This window comes from Momordica charantia (genome assembly GCF_013281855.1).
Source record: "Momordica charantia cultivar OHB3-1 chromosome 8 unlocalized genomic scaffold, Mcharantia_2.0 BLBB01000008.1, whole genome shotgun sequence".
Classification (NCBI taxonomy): Eukaryota; Viridiplantae; Streptophyta; class Magnoliopsida; order Cucurbitales; family Cucurbitaceae; genus Momordica; species Momordica charantia.
In genome coordinates this window covers 22079240-22104229 of record NW_028275166.1, presented here as the reverse complement: position 1 = coordinate 22104229, position 24990 = coordinate 22079240, and the positions used below count along the sequence as shown (strand labels likewise).

The window sequence follows — 24990 nt, the reverse complement described above, 5'->3', positions numbered from 1 at the left end:
AAGTCTCTGAGGCACTGTTATACGGTTAGTTTTAACCGTTAGATTTTGGCCTTGGGATCTAACTTTTAACAGGACCAGTGACCAGTGGTACTTCCTTTGGGTTTCTAATCTATTTGGCTTTTGCCCATGTTTTATACCTCAGGGTTTACTCTCGGGTTTCTAACCCACTTGGCTTTTGCCAATGGCTTTTATACCCTGAGTTTAGTCGACACCCTTAGGTTTCTAACATATTTGGCTTCTGCCGGTTTTTTACCCCAAGTTAAATCAACACCCTCGGGTTTTTAACTTATTTTGGCTTTTGCCATATGGTTTTCTACCCATGGGTTTCATTGATTGGTTAGGCCTGCCTGTTTTCTGTTTTAACCTTGCTGGGCCTGTACGCATGCCTTCTTCAGCACCTTGGGATTCTTTTCCCTGGTTTCACTGATTGACTTTTAGCTTATCGGCCTGCTTCTAGGTCTGTCCCTGTCGAGTTCCTTGACCAGCTGTTGATTTACTTACCCATGTTCCCACTCGAGGGATTTTCATTTAGAATAAAAGATAGACACTCAAGTACTAAGGATTTAATTATATTTCAAATGTCAAAAGTCTTATTCAGAATTTATAAAAAGATAATTACTCAAGTAATAAGGAATTAATTAAATTTCAGATGCTAGGAGCTTTTTTAAATCACAAACGAGTACGTATCTTTGGAAACATACTATCAACATGCATTTACCAAAAAATCAATCCTAAACTCTCGTAATTATGAACTACCAGAATTACACAACAAACTTACCATCGTCTGAAGTAGAACCTTCGTATATTAATCAGTTGCTTTTTCTTTTCTGGGATTTGTTGACTCGTTTATCCCAGAGTCTGTTTTGCAATCCATCGTTATCTCATCCAGGATTTGTCCTGGGATTTGTTGATTCGTTCGTTCTGGATCCTGTCTCAGAACTCATTGATTTGTTTCGAGTCGTATGGCATTCGTCGTTAGAAAATTGTGGTCTGCCTCTAGAATACATGTCGATTAGTTTCTCCCGAGATCTCTTTGGATCTAAGTAGTTCTAGGTCAATTCGTCGTCAATCGTCTTGACTTTTAGATCTTAGTCGTTCCCACAGACGGCGCCAATTGTTGATGCATAAATTTGGCCTCATGAGATTCCGCCAAATTCGCACCAATCTTCAAAAATAAAAGGGATTAGCAAGACCTGCAAAACAGAATAGCACTAAAACCGGTGTGGCTCTCGCCACACGGGCTCCGATGCTTAAGTCAGAATCGGAGTAGTTGAGCATAAAGTGTAGAGTGTTGTGAGCCCCCTTTTAGGGTTTAGCTTACTTCCCTATTTATAGGAGTTGAATCCTGATCCCTAAGGATTGTGGAATTCGAATCTTGATACATCTAGGAAATCTGGTTATTTGAATATGTGGAGAATCTTGAGGCAATCAATATATCTTGAATATAGGATATCAGAATCATAAGGTCATCAAGATATCTTCCATTTGAATTCCTTAAATAAAGAGAATCTGAATTGTAGAAAATCATCCATAACAACATAAATAATTTACAAATTTTTCAAAATAGAGGATGGGGCTTCTATGATAGTTTAAAACTGTCATTAACATAATTTGTCACAGTTATATAACTGTTATGCATTGAGGCATCAAGAAAAAGGAGAACGTTACAGTTATTGAAAACTGTCGTTAATACAATTACAATGATAAATATAAAGTTATCCACCACAATTTAAAAATGTCACAAATTACTCATTTGATGACAATTTATAATAAACAATTACAAATTTTGTTCTATTGTCAACAAAAATTGAATAACGACAATTTATAATTGTCACAAAATAGTTTTTAAAGACGATTTATAATTGTCATGAAATATCATTTAACAACTATTTATAAATGTCAAGCAAAACGTGATCATGACTATTTATAACTGTCAAAGAAACTTTTATAGTGATAATTGTAACAGTCAATATTGACAGTTTTAACTGTCAGAAAAATCTTTATATTGACAGTTTTTAATAGTCATGAATACCTTTATAGTGACAGTTTTTATTTGTCACAGAAAGGTTTTTAATGACATTGTTCTAGTGTCACAGAACATATTTTGTTGACAACTACAATTATTGATGTTCACAATAACTATCATAATTACTAAAATAGTGACACTTTTAAAACATCACGTATTGATACTCTTTAGATAGTGAAATAAACCTGTGACGAAATATTTTCAATAAGTTTTTTACTATAATTGTACCTAGTGCCTGTCAATTATCCTATTACACATATAAAGGCATATATATAAACATATACAAACCACGAAGTCACATATACATAAATTCATAAACTTCATATACATAAACAAAGTATTCATATATACATAAATTTCATATACATAAACCAAGTATATACATAAACTGCTAACCCAACAAAAATGACCCATAAATCACATTTTTCCAATCAAACTTCTTCATGGCAGTTCTTAGAAGACCTAATCAATAAAACAATATTAAATATCAGTCTACAGCACACTAAGAAGGGTCAAATTACAGTACGTAGCTAACATATTCTAGAGGGTAGGGGAGGGAGGTGTAGCACATTATCAGCATAGGTTGATCTTTACATATTATTGGGGGATGAGGTATTTGGAATAAGATATGATGCCCCATACACGTTGAATAATCCACAATAATACACATGCCTATAGAAAGGCTTGGTCATTTTAGTTGAAGAAATTAAAGATGGTCATGAATATATTTGTTGCACAGGGGAATCTCATCTTCCTCCTCAAGATGTTCCTCCATACAATCAATTGTGTTAGTAAGCTCAATGTCAATCTTAATTTCATTCCCAGTGAGAATCACAACCTTAATCAAGTGTTGATGTCATAGCAACAATAATAACATGACTTAACTTGAAGAAAAAAAAATATCAAAACATGAAAATCTAGTAAATCGATAATCAAGAAATAGACTCTATTTAGTTTTAGAGTGAACATTCCTGTAGTTCCAAAAATCACTGATGCAAGTGGATTCTTCTCCTTATTAAAATAAATATGTTTTAAGTTTAACTATCAAGCATAAATAAAATATTATCATAGCTTTTTTGAGGAACAAAAGAAGAGAAAGATAGAAAACAAAGAAACTGTGTACCTAATCATCAAAGACTTGGATGAAAAGGTAGATACGTCTAAGACAAGAATATCTACAAGCTACTGCAATAAGTTTCTAATTGTATAGTAGATGCTACGTAAATTGGAGCACATAACTGATATGGTTAGAAAATTCAAAAGAAAAATAGAAACGAAGGCATGATTATACGGATAAAATAGAAATTGGAGCACAATCTTAAGATCATGCGAAGATGGTAGGGTAACTCTTGTTGGCTCCATCATGGCTTCCATTGTTACATGTATTCGACCACGCTTGATTTGAAGAGTTGAAATTTTTTGCAAAAAAATCTTTGAAAAGTACAAGCACTAGGATAAAATATTTGAGCTTGATAGTAAGGGTCCTTGTTCAATACATTCATTAATATTTTGGTCCATATGGACAAATGGATTGGACCTTACTTTTTTCCTCTTCTTTCTCCTTTGCACTACTTTCTCTTAAATCATTTTCTCTTTCACTCTTTGCATTTAACTCACTTTCATCATCATAAGAAACTTTGTTGTCTTCTTCAATATTTTCATCATCATGTACTTCTGATTCTTCCTCAAATTTTTCATCATGTTCCTCACAGTCATAATTTGAATAAAGTACACAATTTCTTATCACCATAACTTCATTATCGACACGTTCTTTATTCATGTGTTCAAACCCTTTACACGTCTAACATTGAACATGATTAGTCGTCTCCCTTACCTCCTTTGGAACTTCATTGTTTTTAGCATGGCTCTCAGCCTCTACTCTTTTGGCAGCACCAAAGTTCCCTTTTGGTTGCATGGTTTCATTCCTTTTGGAATGCTCATTTTCTTTCCTCAATTGATCTTCATTTTTTATAGCATAGTGATACATAATCTTCCAAGTTAGGTGGCGGATTTCTATCAATAGGATGAGAAATTTCTAGATTCAAACCTCCAAGGAATCTAGAAACATGGCGTCTTCTTCTTCTTCTCGAATTTGTGCTTTTTTTCCACTAAAGTATCCATCTCTTGATAATACTAAGCAACAATTTTTCTTCCCTGCCTCAAAGCTTACAGTTTAGTTTGCAAGTATTTTTTATAATGTTTTGGAGCATACCTCTTTCTCATGGCTTCTTTGAGTTCTTCCCAAGTTTCTATTGGATCATCCTCCTTCCTTTTTTTTCGGATTTGAAATATTGATACCATTCACCAACATGGTTGGTGAATTCAGTACTGATAAGTCTCATCTTCTTATTCTCGTTATATGTATAACAATCAAACACATGTTCTATCTTCCTTTCTTATTGCAAGTAGCCTCAGGGTCCGCCGTTCCATTAAAGGGTGGAAATTTGAGTTTAACTCTACCATCTCTATTTTTATGTAGTATTTCCAATCTTCTTGGTTGCATAATGTTGGCAAAGTTTTTCCTTCCTCTTCCTCTTGCATTTCCTCTTCCTCCAACTTGTCCTTCTTGTACATCGGAGTCAAACATACCTTTATTTTCCTGTAAGACTCGTTCTTTTCCCTTTGTTGTGGCACCCTTCTTTCTTATTTATCTTCCATCATCATTTCAATCATACCATAAATTGCTTGAAGAATAGCCATATTAGAATCTTGCAGTACTTATGGTACCTCTTCCTGTGACATTTTTTTAGAAAATAAATAATAATAATAATAAGAAGAAGAAGGATCTTTCCAATCTTTTCACAATGAGTTCACTCAAGGGTAGCCTTTTGGTACTAGGTCAAAGATGTAAGGGTTGATTTTAATTTTTGTGCAATCTTGCTTAAAGCTTGAAATAACCAATTCAAGCATTAACTCTCACAAACCAAGACTAGAGTGACTCAACTAGAATCAACAACTCGACAATTTGAATGAATCACAATACAATGATGAAAACTTTTATTGTGCCTTGGATCTTTGAATACTTTTTTTCTTTTTCCTTTTTTTTCTACTGATTTTTTTTTCTTTTGCTACTGATTCTTTTCTCTTTCTTTTTTTTCTTATGCTTTTTTCTTGTTTGCTGATGATTCGAGAGCAAAATATAAGAATTTCAAGGTTAGTTGTAGTATATCTTGTCACAATTTGTAAGAAACTACTTCCGAAAAAAATTACAAAAAATAAAATCTACACAAAGTAAATAAATTTAACCTCTAAGGCCGGCCAAGGGATGTCGACCAAGTTCTCTGATACCAAATAATAAGTGCCAAGGTTGCTCGGGTTTACAAAGCTAGAGGTCCTTCTATGATCCTTGAAAGCATTCACAAAAGCGACTAACTTACCAGATAATTCAAATCAAGAGTTAGGTTAGAAAGATGACTCACCTTTAGATAACCTAAAATCTATGATGGTCACTCCTAGATCCTAAAACAATTCACTCCATAATTAGCTTGATTGAGACTAATCTAATGAATCGGTATGACATCAAACCTAAAGCAAGATTTGAAAGAAACAACACCAAATTTGTTAAAGAACAAACGTTCTTGTTTTCTTCATTGACAGATGTCATTAACACCGTTGTAACGGGGGGAGAAGGTGCAATCGTGACAAGTGGAGTCAACCCTACACCAATCAATCTATTTGGGAATCCTCTCTCCATGGTTCTCACTATGAAATTGAATGAGAAAATTACTTGCTATGGAAAAAGATGGTCCTAGCAGTATTGAGAGGCCAAAAGCTGGATGGATATATCCTTGGAACTAAGGCACAACCAGTAGAACACCTAGCACTTCAAAAAACAAGAAGCAGGCTCATGTGAACTTGCGGTGAATTCAGCCTACGAGGTATGAACAACAATGGACCAAACACTCATTTGTTGCCTATATGGATCTATGACTCCAGCCATAACATCTTAAATCATTGATCTTTCCACATATAAACAAGTTTGGAAAGCTTTGAAAGCCCTCTCTGATTCTACAAATCGAGCTATAAAAGAATAGTTAAAGGTCTCCCAACATAACACCAGAAAAGGATCCTTAAAGATGGTAATATCTCACTTTGATGAAACATATTGCAAATAACCTAGCCATCACCGAAGCTCCTGTTGGTATCATTGATCTTGTCTCCTCTGTCTTATCTTCTCTAAATGCTGAGTATTTACCTATAATGTGCCAAATCAACGAGGAAGAAATGAATTCGCAGGAGCTTCATGACATTCTTATTACTTTCGTGAACACCCTGATTCATATGAATACTATCAGCCAAATCACTGAAGATACCTCCAACCTTATTGCTAACCTGACTTTCAACCAACAAGGATATTCCTCCGCTCAAGGTAATAACAAGAACAACAATCAAGGAATAGGTCAAAGTGGAAATAGAGGGAATGGAAGAGCACAAGGAAATTGTGGAAGAAGTAACTACTACATAAATAATGGTTCCAAGCCACATGCCAAGTTTGTGGTAAATATGGGCTTTCAGCTACGATTGCTATCACATGTTCAAGAAGGAGTTTTTTTCTCCAAACCAAAGTGAGTAGTGGATAGATCGCTGCCTATTGCGATCCCAGAAGTTGTTGCAGATCCTAATCGGCTAGTTGATAGTGGAACATCGAACCATGTAACACCTGACTTGAGCAACTTGAAGGTGCAATCTGACTATTACCACTGTTGGTAACGGTTCCAAACTCTTAATTATTAATGTGGGTGATCAGTACTTATGATACTAAGGGCACCACTATTAACATGAAAAGAATTTTGCATAAGAAATTTGGTGAGCATATCAAGCAATACTGCTGATAACAATTTTGTGGTAGTTTTTTACTGAAACTATGATTTTGCAAAGGACAAGGCAATAGGGATGGTGGTGCTCCAAGGTAAACTTAGAGATGACCTTTGCCAACTTTAACTAGGTCTACCTAAGGCAAGCCAAGAGTCAAGAGCTTGTGTCTTAAAAGTCTATTTTTAAAATGTTGTCCCAAGTCTAGCCAAAATATGTTCATTTTTCTGCTTCACCTGTCTTTAACATTCAAAAATAATCTAGAGTCCAAAGAATTTGGCATCAATATTTATGTCACTTGTTTGATAGGGTGTTGAGCCAAGTTTTCAAAGTTTGTAATGGAAAAACTCACCGTTGATGAAAATTCTATGTTTTATTATGCTTGCCATTTTGGAAAGTCTCGTTCTCAACCCTTAAAACTGTCTAATTCTCAAACTAATGCACCACTTGAGCTTGTCCACTATGACCTTTAGTGGTCTTTCACCAACTTCCTCTACTTTAGGTTACAACTATTATATTAGTTTTGTTGATAATCTCACAAGACTCACCCGTACATTTTTCATCTCAAAAGAAAATGTAAGGCATTTAACACTTTCATTCAATATCAAAACCTTGTGGAAAATGGATTTGACAAAAGAATCAAAATCATTCAAAGTAATTGGATAGGAGAGTTTAGACTGCTTGCTCCTCTTCTAAAAGCAAAAAGTATAGAGTTTTGCCATCCTTGCTCTCACACAAGTGAACAAAACGGAATAATGGAGAGAAAGCATCGACATATAGTAGAAATGGGCTTATCCCTCCTAGCTCAAGCCTCAATCCCTTTAAAATGTTGGTGGGATGATTTTGTCATAGCTACCAATATTATTAACCTTCTACCAACTCTTGTCCTAAACCATGTCTCACATTGGGAAGTAGCCTTTGGCAAAAATCCTAACTACAAATTCCTTAAAGTCTTTGGTTGTTCATGGTTCCCATGTTTGAGACCATACCAAAAACACAAGTTCCAATTCCATTCCACCAGATGTGCGTCCCTAGGTTATAGTGAACCTCACAAGAGGTACAAATGTCTAAGCTCAAGTGGTCGCATTACATCTCGAAGAGTCTCATTTTTAATGAAGATGAGTTTCCCTTTAAACTAATGTTCTTAACCACTTCACCCTCTATCCAACAATCTTACGAGACCATTGTGACTTGGTTGAATACTCCTAATGATCTTTCTACCACAAATAATAATTTCACATGCCAACTCACTCCTACAATAACAAATGATCCTCCCATTCTCTCTCCATTAACCATACCTTCAACTACTCCAAGTTTCCCTGAGGTAGTACTGTTCCCTGAAGCTACTCATCACCAAAATGAGTCTGAAAAAGAAATCTTGATAGAAAATGTCCCAACATCTACATAAGTAGAGATAATCCATTTGAAATTGAAGAAAATAGAGAAACAATAGAGGGCCCTTCACACCATATGCAGACCAAATAGAAAAGTGGGATTTTTAAACCTAAGTTGTGGCTCTTTTGTTGTTGCCAAACAAAGAGACATGGATGTAATGGTAGGGTTGGAACCAAGGACACTAGTAGAGGCACTCCAATCTCAATGTTGGAAAATGACATGAGTGAAGAAATCAGAGCTTTGATGAGAAATAATACCTGGACCTTGTTCCATTCTCCATAAACAAGTTGATTTCCAAGACTAAGTACAATCAAGACAGAACCATTCAAATATTTAAGGCAAGGCTAGTGACCCAGGGATTTCATTAACACCTTGGATTAGATTTCAATGGAACTTTCAATTCGGTTGCGAAAACACCTACAATTAAAATAATCTTAACCATAGCAGTGGCCGAGAGGTTGGAGAGTGTTTGGGGAAGGGAATACCCTGGACACGTGGAGGACCCCTATTGGTGCTCCAAGATGGCTCATGAGTCATCCCAGCTCGGATAGCCGAGATGGCCGCCGCTAACATCGACAAATGCTAAGTATGAGGGCCGAGGTGAACCTGGCCCAGGTCCGAGATTACCGGGCGTAACCGTCGGTCCCGAGATTACCAGGCGTAACCGACGGTCCCGAGATTATCGGATGCAATCGTCGCGAGATTAGCGGGACTACCACCCATAAGTAGAGGGCCTCACTCCACGATCAGGTACGAAGATTTCTGACCTCGAACTAAACTAGGAATCCGACTTATACTGACTTGATCGTCGGAGTGCTCACCTTTTTGTGTAGGTCCGCCCAAGTATTCAGATCGGTCCGGAGGCCGAGTTCGAGTTGCAATCAGAAATACACTGTTGTGCATATCCTTGCATAAACATTTGGCGCCGTCTGTGGGGACGACAATCTCAGTCATCCCAATTCTTTTAAACCAACACGCGAGCGAACATGGTTCAACCAGCGAACTCGACCAATACGACAGATCGAAGGACTCTAGCTGCAAGCGATGCCCACCAGAGGGAGGTCGGAGCAGCAGCAGTAGAGGGGCAAGGTCACGACGGCCTAGCAACGGAACCCCTCCGCAGGTCGGCACGGATGACCGCGCCTACCCTACCGCCTGCACACCCGAGGACGTCCAAGGCCACCCGTGGCCGAGGTGGGACCTCTAAGAAAGGCGCCCGGGGTCCAGCCCCGGCTCCAGCAAGCGAGAACTTTGATGCGCTCCAGAGAGAGATGGAGGCAATACGCACACAAAATGCGCTCCATGGAGGAAACGTATAACGAAATGATGCTAGCTGCAGGCGCAGGGTCCCGATCTGAAAATGGAGTGACGCGCGTGGACGCACGCGAGCAAAGGGGTTCCCACCTCGGCCCAGCCGAGGAGGAACGTCCCGAGGACAACGAGAGCGAGGGGTACACTCGCCAGAGGGGAGACCTCCGTGAGCATCTCAACAGAAAGAGAGGCTCGTCTCTCCGAAAAGGGCAGTCACCATCCCGCTCACACAGGAGCTCCAACCAGCAGGCTGAATCCTCCCGCAATCCCGTAGGGATAATCACAAGGGAGGAGTTCGACCAGCTGAGGGGCGAGCTCGATGCTCAGGTGGAGGCCTTAAAGGCCAAATGTGAGCAGAAAGACGATTCACTGAACGATGGCGACTTGGGAGAATCGCCCTTCATCTCGGACGTTTTGGAAGCACCAATCCCTCCGAAGTTCAAAGCTCCTACCGTGAAGCCTTACGACGGGACGAAGGACCCCAAGGACTATGTTGAGGTCTTTGAAGGCCTCATGGACTTCCAAGCGGCATCAGACGCAATCAAATGCCGCGCCTTTCAGATCGCGCTTACTGGCAGCGCGCGATTGTGGTATCGGAGACTGCCGGCCAGGTCGATCTCGACCTACTCTCAGCCGAGAAGGGAGTTCCTTGCCCAGTTCTCTTCTCGGCACTATGACAAAAAGACAGCGACCCATCTCGCCACCATCAGGCAGAAGGAGGGTGAGACACTGCGGGAATACGTCACCAGATTCCAGGAGGAGCAGTTGAAGGTCGCACACTGCTCCGATGACTCGGCCATGTGCTATTTCCTCACCGGTCTAGCCGACGAAGCCCTCACGGTGAAACTTGGGGAGGAGGCCCCGGCCACCTTCGCCGAGGTGCTTCAGAAGGCGAAGAAAGTCATCGACGGACAGGAGCTCCTCCGAACCAAAACCGGCCGACCGGAGCGAAAGATCGGCCGGGGCAGAAGTGGAAAAGATGTAGAAAGGGCAGATCCCAAGTCCAAGGACAAGGGATCCTTTTCCAGCGGCCGAGTTGAGTATCGAAGGGCGGAGAGCGGACCTACCAGGAGCCGACCTTACGAGCGCTTCACCCCGACCACGATTCCAATTTCCGAGATCCTAACGAACACCGACGAGTCTGGAATGGAAAAACTACTCAAGCGTCCTGAGAAACTTCGGGGAGCCCCGGAGAGGCGCAGCAAGGACAAGTATTGCCGCTTCCATCGGGAGCACGGCCACAACACGTCGGACTGCTGGGAGTTGAAGCGCCAAATTGAGGATTTAATTCAAGATGGCTACTTCAAGAAGTTTGTGGGAAAGCCCAGGACCAGCTCGGCAGAGAAAAAGGAAGAGCGAAAGCGTTCAAGGACGCCACCCCGGCGCACCGACCGACCTGCGGTCATCAATACCATTTTTGGAGGGCCAAGCGGGGGTCAGTCCGGACATAAAAGAAAGGAGTTAGCCCGTGCAGCCAGGCGCGAGGTGTGCATCATCAGGGAGCAGGGGCCGACCTGCCCAATCACCTTCGACGGTGCAGACTTGGAGGAGGTCCACCTGCCCCACAATGATGCACTTGTGATTGCTCCCTTGATTGATCATGTGGTGGTCAGGAGAGTGCTGGTAGACGGGGGCGCATCCACTAACGTCATGTCCTTACCGACCTACCTCGCCTTGGGATGGACGAGGTCGCAATTGAAGAGAAGCCCGACACCGCTGGTTGGGTTCTCTGGAGAATCGGTCATCCCAGAGGGTTGTATCGACTTGCCGGTCATGCTGGGGCAGGACAAACTCGGGTCACTCATATGGCCGAGTTCGTGGTGGTTGACGGTAGATCGGCCTATAACGCCATCTTTGGGAGACCCATCATCCACTCATTTCGGGCCATTCCCTCAACACTTCATCAAGTTTTGAAGTATCCCACCCCCAATGGTGTGGGCACAGTCCGAGGAGAACAAACCGCTTCGAGGGAGTGTTATGCCTCCGCACTTAAAGGTTCATCGGTCTGCGCCCTCGAAACTCTCGCCGGTGGGGATGGGACGCTCGAGTTCAAGGCCGACCTGCCGAGGAGGGAGTTTGCCGCACCCACTGAGGAGCTCGAGCTTGTTCCTCTGCTTGGTCCCGAGAAGCAGGTAAGCATAGGAACCAAGCTGGGGGCCACCGACAGAGATGAGCTAATCCACTTCCTCAGATCCAACTCGGACGTCTTTGCGTGGTCCCATGAGGACATGCCTGGCATTGACCCGCGAATTATGACGCATCGCCTCAGCATAGATCCGTCATTCCGACCTGTGAAACAAAAGAGAAGACCTATAAACAAGGAGATGAGTGATGTAATTGTTGAGGAAGTTAACAAACTTTTGAAAGCTGAATACATAAGAGAAATTTCGTATCCTGAGTGGCTCTCCAATGTTGTATTAGTTAAAAAATCTAACGGCAATTGAAGAATGTGCGTAGATTTTACGAACTTAAATAAGGCCTGCCCGAAAGATTGCTTCCCACTGCCGAGGATTGATCAGCTCGTGGACGCCACAGCCGGGCACGAACTGCTCACCTTCATGGACGCCTACTCTGGGTACAACCAAATCAAGATGCATGTCCCAGATGAAGGTCATACCGCTTTCATAACAGACCAAGGTCTGTATTGCTACAAGGTCATGCCCTTCGGGTTAAAGAACGCAGGAGCGACCTACTAGAGAATGGTGAACAAAATGTTCGTCAAGCAGATCGGCCGGAATATGGAAGTGTATGTGGACGACATGCTTGTCAAGAGCAAGCAGTCTAAGTCGCATCTCTCCGATCTGACCGAAGCCTTCGAGGTTCTGAGGGCATATCAAATGAAGCTCAACCCAGCTAAATGTGCCTTTGGAGTCTCTTCGGGAAAATTCCTTGGCTTCATGGTGAACAACCGGGGAATTGAGGCCAACCCCGAAAAGATTAAAGTCCTGATCGAGATGGAGCCACCTAAGACGCTGAAACAGCTTCAGTGCCTCAATGGCAGGATTGCGGCCCTGAACCGGTTCGTTTCACGATCGACAGATAAGTGCCTTCCTTTCTTCAAAATCCTACGAAAGAAAGGGCCGTTTGAATGGACAGCAGAGTGCGAGCAAGCGTTTCAGCAATTGAAGAGCTACCTCTGTTCGGCACCTTTGCTCGCCAAGCCCATGCCGGGGGACAAGCTCCAATTGTACTTAGCAGTGTCTGACAATGCCATCAGCTCGGTCCTAATCAGGCAAGAGGAAGCGCGGCAAAACTCGGTCTACTACACAAGCAAGGCTATGACCGAAGCCGAGACTAGATACCCTCAGATGGAGAAGTTGGCTCTCGCTTTGGTCACCTCGGCCCGACGGCTCAGACCATACTTCCAAGCCCATACGGTGGTGGTGCTCACTAACTTGCCCCTAAAAAGCATCTTCCATAAGCCGGAAGCTTCTGGACGCCTAATGAAGTGGGCGATAGAGCTAAGTGAGAACGACATCCAGTTCGAACCCAGAACTGCGTTAAAAGGACAAGCAGCGGCAGATTTCATAGCCGAGCTCACACCACCTTCCGAGCTGAGCGAGTCCGACCTACCTTGGACAGTCTATGTCGACGGATCCTCCAATGAGAAGGGGTGCGGAGCCGGGGTCCTCTTGCTCGGACCAGGGGGCGAGCGATTTGAGTATGCCTTGCGGTTCGGCTTCCGGACTTCTAACAACGAGGTCGAGTATGAAGCGTTTATTGCCAGCCTGCGAATCGCTAGAGCATTGGGGGCCTCTTGTGTTAAGGTCTTCAGTGACTCCCAGCTGGTTGTGAGCCAGATTAAGGACGAGTACCAAGCCAAAGACACCCGAATGGAGAAATATTTGGGCAAGGTCAGATCGTACCTCGCCCAGTTTCGAACTTACGAAGTAAGTCGGGTTCCGCGAGCAGAAAATTCTAATGCTGACGCCTTGGCCAAGTTAGCATCGGCGTACGAGACCGACCTGGCCAGGTCGGTCCCCGTCGAGATCTTAGATCATCCCTCGATCTCAGAGCCAGATCTGATGGAGATCGGCGCTCCAGAATCTTCATGGATGGACCCGATCGCGGACTTCATTAGGGGCAACTCACCACAAGACCCCAAGGAGCGCAGAAAGTTGGCAAGGCGGGCAGCTCGGTTCGTGGTCCGAGATGGGGCATTGTACCGGCGTCGCTTTTCCCTGCCTCTATTGAGATGTCTAACCCCCGAAGAGGGCCTGTACGTCCTCAGAGAGATCCACGAAGGAGTGTGCGGCAATCACTCAGGCGCCCGGTCGCTGTCAGCCAAAGTGATCCGACAAGGATACTATTGGCCGACCCTCAGCCATGACGCCAAGAAGTTCGTTAGAACTTGCGACAATTGCCAACGCTACGGAACCATAATCCACCAACCTCCCGAGCTGCTCACCCCCATCTCGGCCCCGTGGCCATTCGCGCAGTGGGGGGTAGATATCATTGGTCCTTTCCCTTTGGGCAAGGGCCAGACCAAGTTCGCTGTGGTTGCTGTGGATTACTTCACCAAGTGGGCCGAGGCCGAGGCGCTCTCCCACATAACGGAATCCAGAGTCACGTCCTTCGTATGGACGAATATCATATGTCGCTTTGGTATACCGCAGGCCATAGTGACAGACAATGGGAAGCAGTTTGACAACGCCAAGTTCAAAGACTTTTGCAGCAGACTTGGCATAAGTCATCTTAGTTCGTCCCCCGCACATCCGCAAGCAAATGGGCAGGTGGAGGCAGTCAACAAGATCATCAAGCGAGGCATCAAACTTAGACTGGACTCCAGGAATGGCAGGTGGGCCGAGGAGCTACCAGAGGTTCTATGGTCGTACCGGACCACCCAACGAGAGTCGACAGGTGAGACCCCGTTCTCCCTGGCCTTCGACTCCGAAGCTGTAGTTTCGGTTGAGGTCGGCATGCCATCTGACAGAGTAGAGCGTTACGAACCTACGACAAATGAGGAAGAGCTGCTCCTCAACCTCGACTTGTTGGAAGAAAGAAGAGCAATGGCCCAGCTACGCCTGGCGGAATATCAGGGCAGAATGGCCAGACATTACAATGCCCGCGTTCGACCTCGGGCCTTTCAGGTCGAACATCTGGTCTTAAGGAGGGTCCAAACGCATGTGGGCGCCCTTGATCCGGCCTGGGAGGGCCCGTTTGAGATCAAGGGCATAGTCCGACTTGGGACGTACATATTGGCCGATCTGAAAGGAGACGTCCTTGCGCACCCGTGGAACGCGGAGCACCTGAAACGTTATTATCCTTGAAATGCCAGAAGGATTTTCAATGGATCTGTAAACACTGTTTCAAGAGAATTATGATCGAAATAAATGTGATTATTTAATTTCATGATTCCGAGTTCGACCAGAAATTAAATGGGGGCCACGGACTCTCACGCGACCACATTCCAGCAGTCGGTCAAAATTCAATCCTCTAAAACCTAAGGGTACGAGGCGCGATGCCACTGATGAACTTAAAATTCAAACCTAAGGCAAAGGGATGATGTGAAAAGTTCAAACTGGTCAAGCCTCCAAACTTAAGGATACGAGGAGCGATGTGAAGAAAAGCTACGGACTTGGGATTTTAACCTTTTAACGTTTTTAAGTTAAGAGTGCGATGTTAAAAAATCCAGAGTTGGTGAAATGCGTTGAATGCTAGACAGAGATTCACATTCAAACTTTCAAGTTAAATTGAAGGCGCGACCTCAAAAGTAAGAGGTGCGAGGTGACATTGGCTGCAGTTCAAAGAAAAAACAAAGAAAAGATGTGGCCGACAACAAAGTAAAAACAAATGGAAGCCTCTTTATTAAATGGAGAGTAGAGCCAAGGCTTATAGACCTTGCAGCTCTGCCCTGACACTTACAAACAAAAAGAAGAGAAGAGAGACAGAGAAAAACCTCATGAAGGATGATCGCCTAAGAGTCCGCCTGAGGAGCGCCCTCCTGTGTGGTGCCGACCCGGTCCTCTTCGAGATCGGAGTAGTCAGAGTCCAGATCTCTGACATACTGTTCCACCAACGCTTGGGGGCCAGGGGTGCCGCCAGGCCCAGACGCCCACTTCTCGGCATACCTCTTTTTCAGACCGCTGAGATCGATCTGAAGGTCGGGCATGTCGGAAGCAAAGCCCTTCATGAGGAACTTGAAGCCCGCGTCAGAAAAGTCTTTGGCAAATCCATCGAAGTCAGGATGTTGCCTAAACGATTCCTCCAATAGGACTCCATTGCTGAGGCGCTCCTTCGCCGTCTCCAGCTCGGCAGTCGCATGCTCCAGCTCCTTATCCTTCGCTTCAAGCGCCTGGAGCATGTCGTCCTTCTCCTTCAGGAGTTGGAACTTCTCCTTCTCCAAGCCCCTGGTGATAGCGTGGGCAGCTCGGAGTTGGGCCTTGCGCCTGTCTTCTTCCTTCTTCAGCAGCTCGGCCTGGGACTCCACCTCGGCCTTCAAAATCTCCATCTCAGCGTGAGCCTTCAGCAGCTCATCCTTCATGGTGGAGGAAGCAGCCTCCAAGGCAGCAGAGAACTCCTCTTTCTCCCTCGCTGCCAGAACTTCCCTCCCATCCAGCTCGGCCTTTACAGCCAGAGCCGATTGAATGGAAGCAACAAACGCCTGAGAAACGGTACAAGGAAAAAGTTAGACCGAGCTACCCGTTGGGCGAAATTAAGCAAAAATGGGGACACTAGTCTTACCTCGGCGGCGTAGTCGATGGTCCTCTGCAGAACGGACCCAGGGTCGCTCACAAATTTGGACGCCCTCCTTAGGCAGCGGTCCAAACTTGCAGCTGAGATGCGGGACACCTGGTCCCTCACCCCGGAACTTGACGGCTCAACTCTGAACCGTGCCGACACGTCGGACGTCCCGCCCATCCTGGCCGCAGGATCGTCCACCCGATCTGCGAAATTTGCAGGCAAGATCCTGCAAGCTCCGACCTCCGAGGGGGAGATCGCCTTCTTTTTCTTCCTTCTTCGCTTCAGAGGGGCTTCCTCCCTCACCTCCTCACCAAAAGGCGGGGCGTCCACCGCCTCGGTCTGATCCCTGGGGCACTTCTCCCTCGAGGGACCCCCAGAAGACTCCAGCTCGATCACCGGGACTGGATCTTCCGAGGCAGGCCCTGCCACGGCAGGGGTGGTAGGTTTCGAACTCTGGGCGGCCTCAAGAGCGTGGGCTCGGCCCTTGGACTTGCGCTTCACGCTGCTTGCAAATCCGCAAACCATGGCTGCAAAATAAAAACAGGGGTCATCACAAGGTTAGAGGAAAAAGGAGTGAGGCAGGTTCGGCATACCAAGTTCAGAGTTCGGCCTTGAGGATTCAATGGGACGAACTGCAGGGTTGTAATCTAGCAGCCCGGACTCAAACAGCAGCTCGTCGGTCACCAGGGTTCCGACCTTCCTACCCCTCGGAAAGCGCTCCTTGTAGTATTTCAGCGTGTCGAAGGAGGCTTGCGTAAGCTCGGGAACTGGTCGGATTGAAACTGCACAAAGACCAAATTTGAGTTAGACCTGAATGACAGAAAAGAAAATTACAAAAAGCAAGAACTACACCGTACCTAGGTTCCCAAACCTAGTAGGGACGTCAAAGAAGGAACGACCTGACTCGTCCTTTGCGAGCCATTCCCCAGAAGCGTAGAACCACTTCCTCACCCATCCCTTGATGGAGGTCGGCCCCTTAACTATACCGCCAGCGCCTTTCCTTGCGCACATATAGAACCGACCAGGCTTCTTAGCTATCCTTTTCGCTTCGAAGCACGCGAGGAGCTGGTCTACGTCCAACAGCTCGGCCTCCTCACTATCCCGAGCTCGTAGCCAAAAAAGGATGGCCAAAGCGAAAGTGACACCCCACCCATTGGGGGCCACTTGAGCCGGAGCCAACCCAGTCCGGAAGAGAAATTTTTGGACGAAAGGGTGAAGAGGAAGTCTGAGGCCGTACTCAAACATTTTGAAGTAGAGAGTGACCCATCCCTCTGGAGGATTGTCAGCTCTCTCCCCCTCCTCTGGAAGCCTGAGGAGGATGTTCTCATGGATAGCGAACCCCCTACGAAGGGATCCGAGGTAGTGCTCAGGTATCCTAGAAGGGTATTCCAAACCCTGACCTGAAGTGGAGGCGTCACTATCCTCCCCGTCGTCGGAGAATCTAAAGTTTTCTATCTCCTCGAGCTCGGACTCTAACCTACGAGCTAAGTCCTCATCGGATCCTAAGTTGTTGCTAAAAGAGGACGACATGGCAACTACGTTCGAAAGAGAAAGTGAGGGAAGAGACCGACCTACCAAGGGTTCGAGCTGCCTTCAGATCGAACTCCAAGAATTCAGGGAACGTAAGGTATGACCTGAAGGATTGGGGGCATTTATAGCCCGTCGGAAGAATTTTCCCACCGTACACGTGTAATCAACGAGCGGCTAGGATCCTCCCTGAGATCCGAAGCGTCGGAATATTTGAATATTCTGACGATAAATCTTCCGCGACGGTTATATTTCCCCACGAATAGGAAGTCGCCACGTGTCCAAAAGCAGGTCGGATGAACTTCTCTGCCAGGTCGAGATCGGACCGGACAGAGAGGGGGCCAATGTTTGGGGAAGGGAATACCCTGAACACGTGGAGGACCCCTATTGGTGCTCCAAGATGGCTCATGAGTCATCCTAGCTCGGATAGCCGAGATGGCCGCCGCTAACATCGACAAATGCTAAGTATGAGGGCCGAGGTGAACCTGGCCCAGGTCCGACCTACCGGGGAGCTCGGTAGGGGCCAATGTGAGCAACTGTCAGCGGCGTGATTATCGGGTGTAACCGTCGGTCCCGAGATTATCGGATGCAATCGTCGCGAGATTAGCGGGACTACCACCCATAAGTAGAGGGCCTCACTCCACGATCAGGTACGAAGATTTCTGACCTCGAACTAAACTGGGAATCCGACTTATACTGACTTGATCGTCGGAGTGCTCACCTTTTTGTGCAGGTCCGCCCAAGTATTCAGATCGGTCCGGAGGCCGAGTTCGAGTTGCAATCAGAAATACACTGTTGTGCATATCCTTGCATAAACAGAGAGTAAGGTAACTGGACATTAATAATGCATTATTCCCAAATGAAAAGCAAGAAGAAGACATTTACATGCTACAAATTGGGGGTTTTATAGATCAAAGCTGGCCAAACCGCATATGTAAACTCAACAAAGCCTTGTATGGCATGAAGTAAGCCCCATTTGGGTGGTGTGAAAATTTTAAGCAAATGTTGGCTAGATGGGGGTTAAAAAATTACAAATCAGACAGCTCTCTATTTTACTATCATCAAGGTAATCAACTCTATTTGTCTTGATCTATGTTAATGATATTTTAGTTACTGGGAATTGCAAACACATGATTGAGAGGTTTATCGTTGAGTTAAATACCATATATGCCTTAAAATATCTTGGGGAACTTGACTATTTCCTTGGTGTTGAGACCTATAGGAATGGAGATAGTACGTATCTAACCCAAGTCAAATACATAACTGATCTACTTGATCCATTGAACCAAAGCCGCATTAAACCTTGTTGAACACTAAAAGTAATACGTAGACCGATCTATCTCTGTATGAAAGACAACCATTGGAAAATCCCACCATCTATAGAAGTGCTAATGGAGGACTTCAATACCTAGCTCATACTAGATCAAAAATTGACTTCATAACAAACAAATTGAGTCAATTCATATCGAATTCAACAGATACACGTTGGAAGATAGTAAAAAGAGTTCTAAGATACTTACAAGGAACAAAGAACTATAGATTACATCTAAAGGTATCAAACAACTTACAAATTACAGCTTATGCTGATTGGACATGTAATTCAGATGATAGACGCTGTATTTCTATTTATCTTATGTTCCTTGGAAACTCTTTGGTGTCGTAGGCCTTTAGAGAATAACTCTTTGGTGTCGTAGGCCTTTAGAGAATAAAAAGTTGTTGCCAGTTCTAGGACATAAATCGACTATAGGGCTCTGGCACATGCAGCACCAATTTGTATTGGATTTAGTCCCTACTAAAGGAAATCAACGTTCCTACTAAAATCACACCTCCAATAATTTGGTGCGATAACACAAGTTGTGTCTTTGGCATCAAATTCTGTTCTTCATTCAAGAAGCAAATATGTAGAAATCGATCTACATTTTATTAGAGACAAGGTAATTAATAAGCAGCTGTCCCCAAGAGATAGCTTGGGTGGCTTGGGACCTCAAGGAATATTTTTGAGACATTGGGTTCAAGTCACATGGAACGCAACTCCACCAAACAATGACCCCATGGCTACATATGGGTATGAGGACAGTGCGCATACCCCCGGATATAGGTCAACATAAAGGCCAAAGAGACACCAACTCTTGGGTAATAAAAAAATAATAATGAGAGTTTAACTTTAGGTCTCAAACCGAGCTTAGATTGTTATATGCAATTAGAATGATGTCTCTATTCATACGGAGAGATCCAATAGGAATGTTTGCTTGTTCGGTTGTGCTTGTCCGGAAATTTGTTGTAGAAAATCGGCTTGTTAGGTGCTCAAGGTTGGAGTAGGTAGTACCTTTGACCCAATGGAGTTTTCCGAGTCCACAAGTTTATTTCAAGGTCGGCCACAACGTGGATCCGAATTTGTGGAGAAAGATTTTACACTCGTATCTTTCCTTGTTTCTCTTGACTCGATGAAGCCTATTAAAGCACATATGGTAACTGTATCCCTCACTTCAATACTACCCAAAAAATAAATAAATAAATAAATAATTTATACTAACGACAAGGATAATCTTTTTGTTTTGTTTTGTTTTTTTTTTTTTTAAATTGAAACGACAAGGATAATCAGATATTGCAACCTTAAATTCTTTCCCAAGATTATGTTTTTGAAACATGGCAACCCATTTTACCTTATTCATGTGCCAGCTACTACCCAACAATCTTGCCTTATTTACAAAGTTTTTTTCCTCTCTTTTTTGTTCTATAATTCATTTCCTTGTAAAAGTCTACTATATATATTGTTTTATTCAACTTCGTCATAAAGGCTTTTAAATTTCTGGGCATATATAGTAGAATCAGATGTCCACAAGGATCTGAAAACCAAATGTAAGTGGCCTTTCTATTGCATTTATCAATCAAACTTTAAATGGAATAACATCCTTAAACATTGCTTGGGTTAATATTGAACAAGTAAGGACGCTGTCAAAATTATGTTGTAATGAGTTATGAAAAAACACCACAAGAAAATTTATTTTGGGTACGAAACAAGTTCATAACTATACTAACGCACATAAGAATACTTTTCTCAATGAATTATTTTAAACAAAAACTTATTAGAAGGTAAAATTGCAATATTAAATGTTTAGGATAAAAACAACTGATACACTTTGCCATATATATAGATGCATGTAATAGAACAATAACATATAGAGGTGGAGAATCGAATGCACGAGCCATAATATATGTCTTGAGCAGAGCCATAATATATGTCTTAACCAGCTGAGCTGCTCAAGTTGAAATTATCCGTACGTATAGAACAACACCCATCAAATGGAATCGAACTCGACCCTTCGGTAAAACAAAAAAGATGTTGCATTACATTCATAATTTGTAGCTAGCAACTTTTTACATTGGAATGGTTGCCAAAGAACCAAAATCTAGAACTTCTTGACTAGCTGTATATGTTTATATTATTTGAAATCAAAACCCTTTCTTAATTAAGAAACTGCCATTGATGAAATAGACAAATATTCCCTTAGCCATTCATTTTCACCATAAAAAAGTGTTCTTTATTGGCAAGCTCATATGGTATGCGAAGAAGATGGCATGGTTTAATAAGCCCAAAACAATGTTTAAGCTGTACATCCTCTTACCATAACCTCATTGAAGTTCACCCCTTTAAATACAAGGTTCCAAATCTCAAAAGTTCAAGCAAAGTAGAATTTCAAGTGCACAATTCTCAAAAAAATTAGAGTTCAAGCGCCTAGCTAGAAACCCTTTTGCATTCAATATTTTTAGCTTGTTCCCTTGCAGCTTAATCATGGCTTTCAAACTTCTTGGGTTCTTTGTAGTTAGCTTATTAGTTGTCATCAACCATTTTGTTAAGTTTTCTTATTGCTTTATGTTCAATGCAACAGTGTCTCCAGATGGTAGTGGAAATTTTGTTCGAGTTAGTGATGCTATAGCGGCAGCACCTAACTTTAGCACCACTAGATTTTATATTCATGTGAAACCTGGCATTTACAAAGAACATGTTGAAGTTCCAGTTCAAAAGACGTTTATTGCTTTGATTGGAGAAGATGCTTCTACGACAATCATTGTTGACAATAGAAGTAACGGGAGTGGATTTTCAACTCAAACTACTGCAACCCTTAGTAAGACTTAACTTTTCACTAATAAATTTGACATGTAGATGTTAATTTTGCCTTCTTCTTATTCAAACAAATTCTGAAATAAAACTTCAAATGTTCTATTTGCAGTTGTGAAGGGTCAAAATTTCATGGCGCAATTCTTGACTTTTGAAAACTCTGCCGAACAAAAGGAAGGCCAAGCAATAGCCGTTATGGACCAAGCTAAACACACAGCGTACTACAAGTGTGTGTTTTTGAGTTATCAGGATACTCTCTATGCAGGAGCAGTGCCTCAATTCTTCAAGGAATGTGATATATATGGAAGAATTGACTTCATTTTTGGAAATGGGCTTGTAGTATTCCAAGACTGTAATATATATGCTCGAATACCAGGCACTCACATTATAGTCACCGCACAATCCAAAAACGCAGTAGAAGACCAAAGCGGCTTCATTTTCCAAAACTGCAATGTGACAGTGTCACCAGAGATAGCATCAAGTAAGGACAATGTTACTATGTTTCTTGGACGGCCATGGAGAGACTATTCGATGGTCATTTTCATGGAGTCGTTCCTTGACAGGGTAGTTCAACCAAAAGGATGGTTAGAGTGGCCGGGAAGACCAGTAAATCTACTATTTTATGCTGAATATAATAATCGCGGTCCGGGAGCTGACACTTCTCAACGGGTAGATTGGCCTGGTTATCATGTATTGCACAATGCCATGGAAGTTACAAAGTTTACTGTTGAAAACTTTATTAATGGGACTAAATGGTTGCCAGAAACTGGCATACCTTTTAGGGCTGGTTTGTAAGTACCGTTGAGACGTAGCACTCGATTCTATCCAATGATATTGTAAAGTTTGGTCATGAAATGAATAATATGGATATTTACATGATTAGTTCAATGAACAGCAAGTTTCTCTTCTCAATAGAGGCGTTCCTTATAACAAGAAACTCACTTCTTATGTTTAACATAAATATATGATATAGTTTTATTACGATTCAACCTGTGCTTAGTTTATTGACACTGGTGAGGTAATACATACAACCAATGGAAAATGAGAGCGCTGACAAAAAGCCAAACATGAAAAAAACTCGAAATCAAATGTGAATAGCCTAGCAAACATGTATATTGTTAAATGAGATTTGTACTAATTCGCAGGAAAATAATTAAAAGGGAACTTATAGAATTATAACTAAATTGTTTATTGCAATTTGCAATGTCATTTTAATATTAATTAATAATAGTAAAAAAATCAGGGACCATTTAGAACTACTCCTCAAATTTCAGGTACCAAAAATGTTCATTTTAAAACTTTAGAGACCAAGTTGATACCTACTTTAAAGCTCAATGATCAAAAGTGTTCATTTTGAAACTTTAGGGACCAATTAGACACCTATCTCAAACTTGAAGAACCAAAAGTGTTCATTTTAAAACTTCAGGGACCAAGTAGACATCTACCTCAAACTTCAGGACCAAAAATGTATTTTGGCCTTTTTTAATTATGTCTTTTTAACTAATTTCCATCACAAAATTTTAATTATATGAAAAAAAATTACTAAATATTTAAATTTTCATTACTTTTATTCTTCTATTTGACTATACATTATTTATACATTATTTTCCTTGTATATTTAAATGTACAGTCAATTATATATTCCATTTTGAATGAGCTTAAATGTACAAAGTTGTATTTTTAATCTGACGAGAATGGTAGGTTTAGTTTTTAATATTACTTGATCTGCGTTTTTAGTTGTCGTATATGAATATTTTCATTTGAATATCAAATGAATTGTATTTAGGGGTATTCTAAAAATTCGATGACGAAAGAAATTGAGCAGCTTGACACGAAACATTAGAGTTGGTTTGGATTGTGTTAGGAACGTCAAGAACGGATCGATTCCATCTGAATTGTGGGGCTTTTAGACATAATAATTGGTTCAATCGAACCGCACCAGTTTTATTCTATTACTTTTTTTTTCTTTTACTTAGGGTTGGTTTCTTGTCGCAGTCGTCCACCTTACTTTCTCTACGCGATTTCACCTCTTGCAAACACTGACTCTCTTCCCTTCCAAATACATGTATCAATCTCCTCTCTTCTTTAATGGTAAATTGTCTATCTTACTAGTGTTTTATTTATTTTTTCATTCATTCTTTATTTTTTGTTATTTAAATTTTGTTTAAACTTTTTCATGTACTTTTCTCCTCACATTTTTCTTCCTTTAAACTAATTTTTTTTTCATTTAAATTTTTATTAACTTTTAATTAGATATACTACACCGAATAACATTTTTTTATAGCTTTTTGTTATACCATTGAATTGCTATTAAAAAAAACCTCAAAATTATAACACTTTCACCATTTCCCCATTTTTCACATTTAGGTCTCAAAATCATTCGTTATCCCTCTCTAATCTCCCAAAATCGACTTATGTTAATTGATCTTCGTTGTATTGGTAGATCCAAAATCGATATTCATCTTCCTCCACATTGTGAACCCCCAGTCCTAATCGCGATATTCATTCTGATCTTACGGTGATGGGTGGCTTTTGTTGCTGCTTAAATCTATCTTGTTGGAGTCTGATTAGACGCTGCCGCAACTTTCCCTTTCATCTCCCAGTCGTTCGTTTCCCCTTCATTTTCTCTCTCTCTTTTCTCTTTTTTTGGTTTTTTGGAAACAGAGTGAGAGAGGAGGAAAGGTATAGTTTTGTGAACCATAAACGAAAGCTAATTTCTATCTTCCCGTCCTTTTTTTCACTTGTTGTCTCTGTTGAGTTCATTCTTTTGCATTCGTTTAGGATCCCAGGTTGAAAAGAAAATAGATCTTACATGATTTATAATAAACATGAGCTACCCCTCTCATTGCCAATTAGTTTGAGAACCTCATAAATATAAGCTCAAAAAGTGGCATTTTATCATAATTTTATCTTCAACCATTTTTAAACCTTCAAAAAACAAGTTCGTTATCGACATTTGTAAATCATTCGAAAAAAATCAAATAGAATAATAACATTTGAAATTAATATTAATTTAATATTATTTGCTTGAAAAAATTAAATTACTTTTCCTAGTTAAAATTTATAATTTCAAAACTATATTCAACACAAGCCAAATATTATTTACTGTAACTTC

At 42.1% G+C, this 24990-nt stretch overlaps 1 protein-coding gene and 1 pseudogene across 1 annotated transcript; one reads left to right on the top strand and one right to left on the bottom strand.

Annotated features, from left to right (window-relative positions):
• Positions 1-15027: 15027 nt before the first annotated feature.
• LOC148209787 (uncharacterized) lies at positions 15028-16430 on the bottom strand. Its single transcript, XM_088126990.1, has 3 exons — positions 16229-16430; positions 15504-16148; positions 15028-15033 (listed from the first exon to the last, which is right to left on the bottom strand). Exons 1-3 carry the CDS (start codon positions 16403-16405, stop codon positions 15028-15030), a joined length of 828 nt encoding a protein of 275 aa, XP_087983116.1. The 5' UTR covers positions 16406-16430.
• Positions 16431-21548: 5118 nt separating this feature from the next.
• On the top strand, positions 21549-22670 carry LOC111018528 (putative pectinesterase/pectinesterase inhibitor 39 pseudogene; annotated as a pseudogene).
• The last annotated feature ends 2320 nt before the right edge of the window (positions 22671-24990 follow it).